The sequence below is a fragment of the Theobroma umbraticum genome, unplaced genomic scaffold, assembly GCF_002168275.2.
Source record: "Theobroma umbraticum cultivar Fairchild unplaced genomic scaffold, ASM216827v3 scaffold_44.0, whole genome shotgun sequence".
In the NCBI taxonomy this organism is placed as follows: Eukaryota; Viridiplantae; Streptophyta; class Magnoliopsida; order Malvales; family Malvaceae; genus Theobroma; species Theobroma umbraticum.
In genome coordinates this window covers 9074472-9078156 of record NW_018397255.1, presented here as the reverse complement: position 1 = coordinate 9078156, position 3685 = coordinate 9074472, and the positions used below count along the sequence as shown (strand labels likewise).

The following is a 3685-nucleotide window of genomic DNA, read 5'->3' as shown; positions in this document are numbered from 1 at the left end:
AACAATGAAAGTAATCCTGAATGAGTAGTAGTTAAAAGTGAAGTACTACTTCATGCAAAATAATTGGAATAAGTGAAGCACTACTTCATGTAAAACGATTAGAACAAGTACAACACTACTTCATGAAGAACACCCACTTCATACAAATAGCAATGAAAGCAACCTGGAATGAGTGACAGGGTTCACGGGTTACTTTTATCTTGGAATGATTTGGAGAATTTAGCTTGGTAACTCAGATATGCAAATAGTTAAGAGATTTTTCTCTTAACCTTTACTTGAAGTATGAGTGTTTCTTCTTTTTACCTTGTTTTCATGTGCCTATTCATGTACACCTTCTTCATTTATACCTGTTCACATACATCTTTTTCTCTTAATTTGTTTTCATATAGCGTTTCACGTATACCTCTTCTTTATTACCTTCTACTCGATAACAAGTATTATTACACCTAATTATTTCAACGATCACTCACATTAAATGACATAAAAACACCACCTCATTATCTACATAATGTCTGACAGTAATAGTTACTTACATTAAAACTATTCATAATAATGTCATTCATTAAGCATATTAAAAGCCTATTTTTGACGCTACCTATAAAGCCTCACAATTTATTTAGAAGGATTTCTTTTTCTTCTATAGCTAACACATTCTCCTCTAGAGCTCCTCTATCTAAATTCTCTCTAATTCTCTTTTTATTTTCTTTTATCCACCACGACACTCAGTATTTCAAAAATTACTCCGATTTTTCTCTTTATTGTCTTTGACACATCCTTTTACATATTTGCAATACCTCATTTCTCTATTACAAGCACCTCTTTTACAATCTTTAACTATATGAAAGAATGCCTTCCATATATGGATTAAAGTATAATAGATTTTTGTCTCATTTTGCGATAAGTTGCTGTTTCCGAAAAACATTTAAATGCAAAGAAAATAAAACAACAATGAGGGTAGAAGAGGAAACGAAGATCGAAAGATAGGTATAACTTAGGCATATCACTTTAAGTGAGTGGCAATCGGACAAAAGTCCTCGCAACGGTCACTTTTTGAGCTTTTAAGTCTTCTCTCTTTTGCTTGAGAAACTGAAAATAAACAAACTCAAAAGCTTTGAAGGAAACAGCACCCAGACAAAAGAAAGAGCTAGAGCAAAGATTAAAATTGCAAAACCCAACCATGAATGAGCAAGAAGAGCAAGAGAGTCTTATAATTGCTACAGCGAAAGTGGTGGAGTATTTGGAGCCATTGATGTCAAGAGAGCTGCTTTGCAAGTTCCCAGACAACTCTGCCTTTGATTTCGACTACACCCAAAGCTCGCTTTGGTCTCCTTTGGTCCCTCGTGCTTACAGCCCTGCAGATTTGGATTTTGATCCGATTACACCTAGGAAGCTCGCTTTTGAGTTTGGGTTCGGGTTGGAGTTGGCGAAAAGCAAGAATAGTGGCAAGAAATCCAAACCCAACGTCAAGAAGAAGATAGCCACGGCTGCACTTAACATCAATCTTTTGAGGAACAAAAACAAGAAAAGGAAGAAAATGACTTCTGAGTTTTCTCCAACTCCTATTAAGGGTGGCTGTGCCCACATTATTACTAAGGTAAAGGAATCTGTTTCCATGCTTACCATGTCCTTTTTGGTCCAAAGACTTGTATTAGGTTATTCGTAATCAAGTCAATTAACAAAGATTTTTCCGTGTCTTGTGAACCGTACTGATCAGGGATGGAGTCAGATGCTGAAGGCTGCCTCGAAGCATTTCAAGAGAAAGAAGAAAGACTCAACGGTCCACCACGTGAAGCTTCCCAACTATTTGATGCGGGATTCAAATATTTGAAGATCATCAAGATATATTATTCATTTTTTAAGTTTAGATAAATCATGCATATATTCCAGCATGCATTCCTGTTCGCTTCATTCTTTTCAATTCTAAAACAAAGGCAATATTTTGAAGACATGATTAATGTCGAGCATGTAATTGGTTGTCATTTGCTTTACTTCAGTATTTTTGTTATGCTTTATACTTTTTCAATTGGTTATAGTTCAGAAGAAGCTCTGGACTATTGATTATTTCTGACTTTCTTCAATCTAAAAGTGGTATATAACTTGAAACCAAGTTTAAGTTAATCCTTTGTTCCTCCTTTCAAGGTTCTTTTTTTTTTTTTAATTAATCAAGTCAGAAGACGACAAGAAAAATTGCCTACAGATCTTTGCTGCATCTGCAGTCCACCACAGGAGATATGTTCTTCAGAACAAATATCCCTACTCTAAAATCTTTCTTGCACTCAATACCCTGACAAATAAGACAAACTTTATGGTGAAGAAAATTGCTGTTTTATCCTTGAAGCAAAAAATTGAATTCCTTTTTCATCCTAAATAATTAAAAGCAGAGATCTAAAAAAACCAGAAAGACTTAACTGGAGCCTCAATCCTCAAAAGAAAGTGCCGACCACAACTACATGTACATAACCAAGAAGATTTGACATACCTAATGACCTGTTGGCAGAATAAAAGGCGGATATACCTCAGCAGTCAGCAATGAAATATAACCAAGGAAAATTGACATACTTACATGTACACATGATGGTACACCTTAGATGCAAAACATCCTGCATGTAGCATCAATTTATGAGCAGTCTCTGTAACATGGTGTAGTAAAAAAGACGGAATAAGAACCACAACTACATTCCAAGGGGCACAATAAACATTTTACGGGTAAGATCAAATTCTATAACAGAAATGCAGCCTGATCTCAATAAAGAAACAGAGAATTTAACCACATGAGAAACATGCGAACAAAGATCCATATTACAATAAACTGAGTACGAGAGGAGTAAGCACGACAACCATAAACCAAACCATGACCTAAAATAAGTTTCAGAAGACACTTAGAACGCTTAAAACATTGGCCAATAAGCAAAAACAATTCATTGAAGAACCAAACACCCAGACTGCTGCATCACTTCTAAACTTAAAAGCCACCACGAAGGCGAAGAACAAGATGCAAGGTGGATTCCTTCTGGATGTTGTAGTCTGCCAGAGTCCTCCCATCCTCCAGCTGCTTCCCAGCAAAAATCAACCTCTGCTGGTCTGGAGGGATCCCTTCCTTGTCCTGGATCTTTGCCTTCACATTATCAATGGTGTCCGAGCTTTCAACCTCCAATGTTACTGTCTTTCCAGTCAAGGTCTTCACAAATATCTGCATCCCACCACGTAAACGCAACACCAAGTGAAGGGTAGATTCCTTTTGGATATTATAGTCAGCGAGAGTTCTCCCATCTTCAAGCTGCTTGCCAGCAAAGATAAGCCTTTGCTGGTCTGGTGGGATACCCTCCTTATCTTGGATCTTTGCCTTCACATTATCAATGGTATCTGAACTCTCAACCTCCAATGTGATAGTCTTTCCCGTAAGAGTCTTCACAAAAATTTGCATCCCACCACGAAGACGGAGAACCAAGTGAAGGGTTGACTCCTTTTGAATGTTATAATCAGCAAGTGTCCTTCCATCTTCAAGTTGTTTTCCAGCAAAAATCAACCTCTGCTGGTCTGGTGGGATACCCTCTTTATCCTGAATCTTGGCCTTGACATTGTCAATAGTGTCTGAGCTCTCTACCTCCAAAGTGATCGTTTTACCTGTGAGAGTCTTGACAAAGATTTGCATGCCACCTCGAAGACGAAGCACCAAATGGAGGGT

At 37.3% G+C, this 3685-nt stretch overlaps 2 protein-coding genes across 2 annotated transcripts in view; one reads left to right on the top strand and one right to left on the bottom strand.

Annotated features, from left to right (window-relative positions):
* The first annotated feature begins 1032 nt into the window (after positions 1 to 1032).
* Positions 1033 to 2597, top strand: LOC110408877 (uncharacterized). The gene is made up of 2 exons (XM_021418003.2): positions 1033 to 1594; positions 1715 to 2597. Exons 1-2 carry the CDS (start codon positions 1178 to 1180, stop codon positions 1826 to 1828), a joined length of 531 nt encoding a protein of 176 aa, XP_021273678.1. The 5' UTR covers positions 1033 to 1177; the 3' UTR covers positions 1829 to 2597.
* Positions 2598 to 2743: 146 nt separating this feature from the next.
* LOC110408876 (polyubiquitin) overlaps positions 2744 to 3685 on the bottom strand; it is a 2409-nt gene continuing 1467 nt past the window's right edge. The window contains exon 2 of the mRNA XM_089782330.1: positions 2744 to 3685. This exon is cut by the window's right edge and continues 651 nt beyond it. Within this exon, the coding sequence (XP_089638456.1) occupies positions 2963 to 3685 (723 nt within the window). The 3' untranslated portion in view covers positions 2744 to 2962.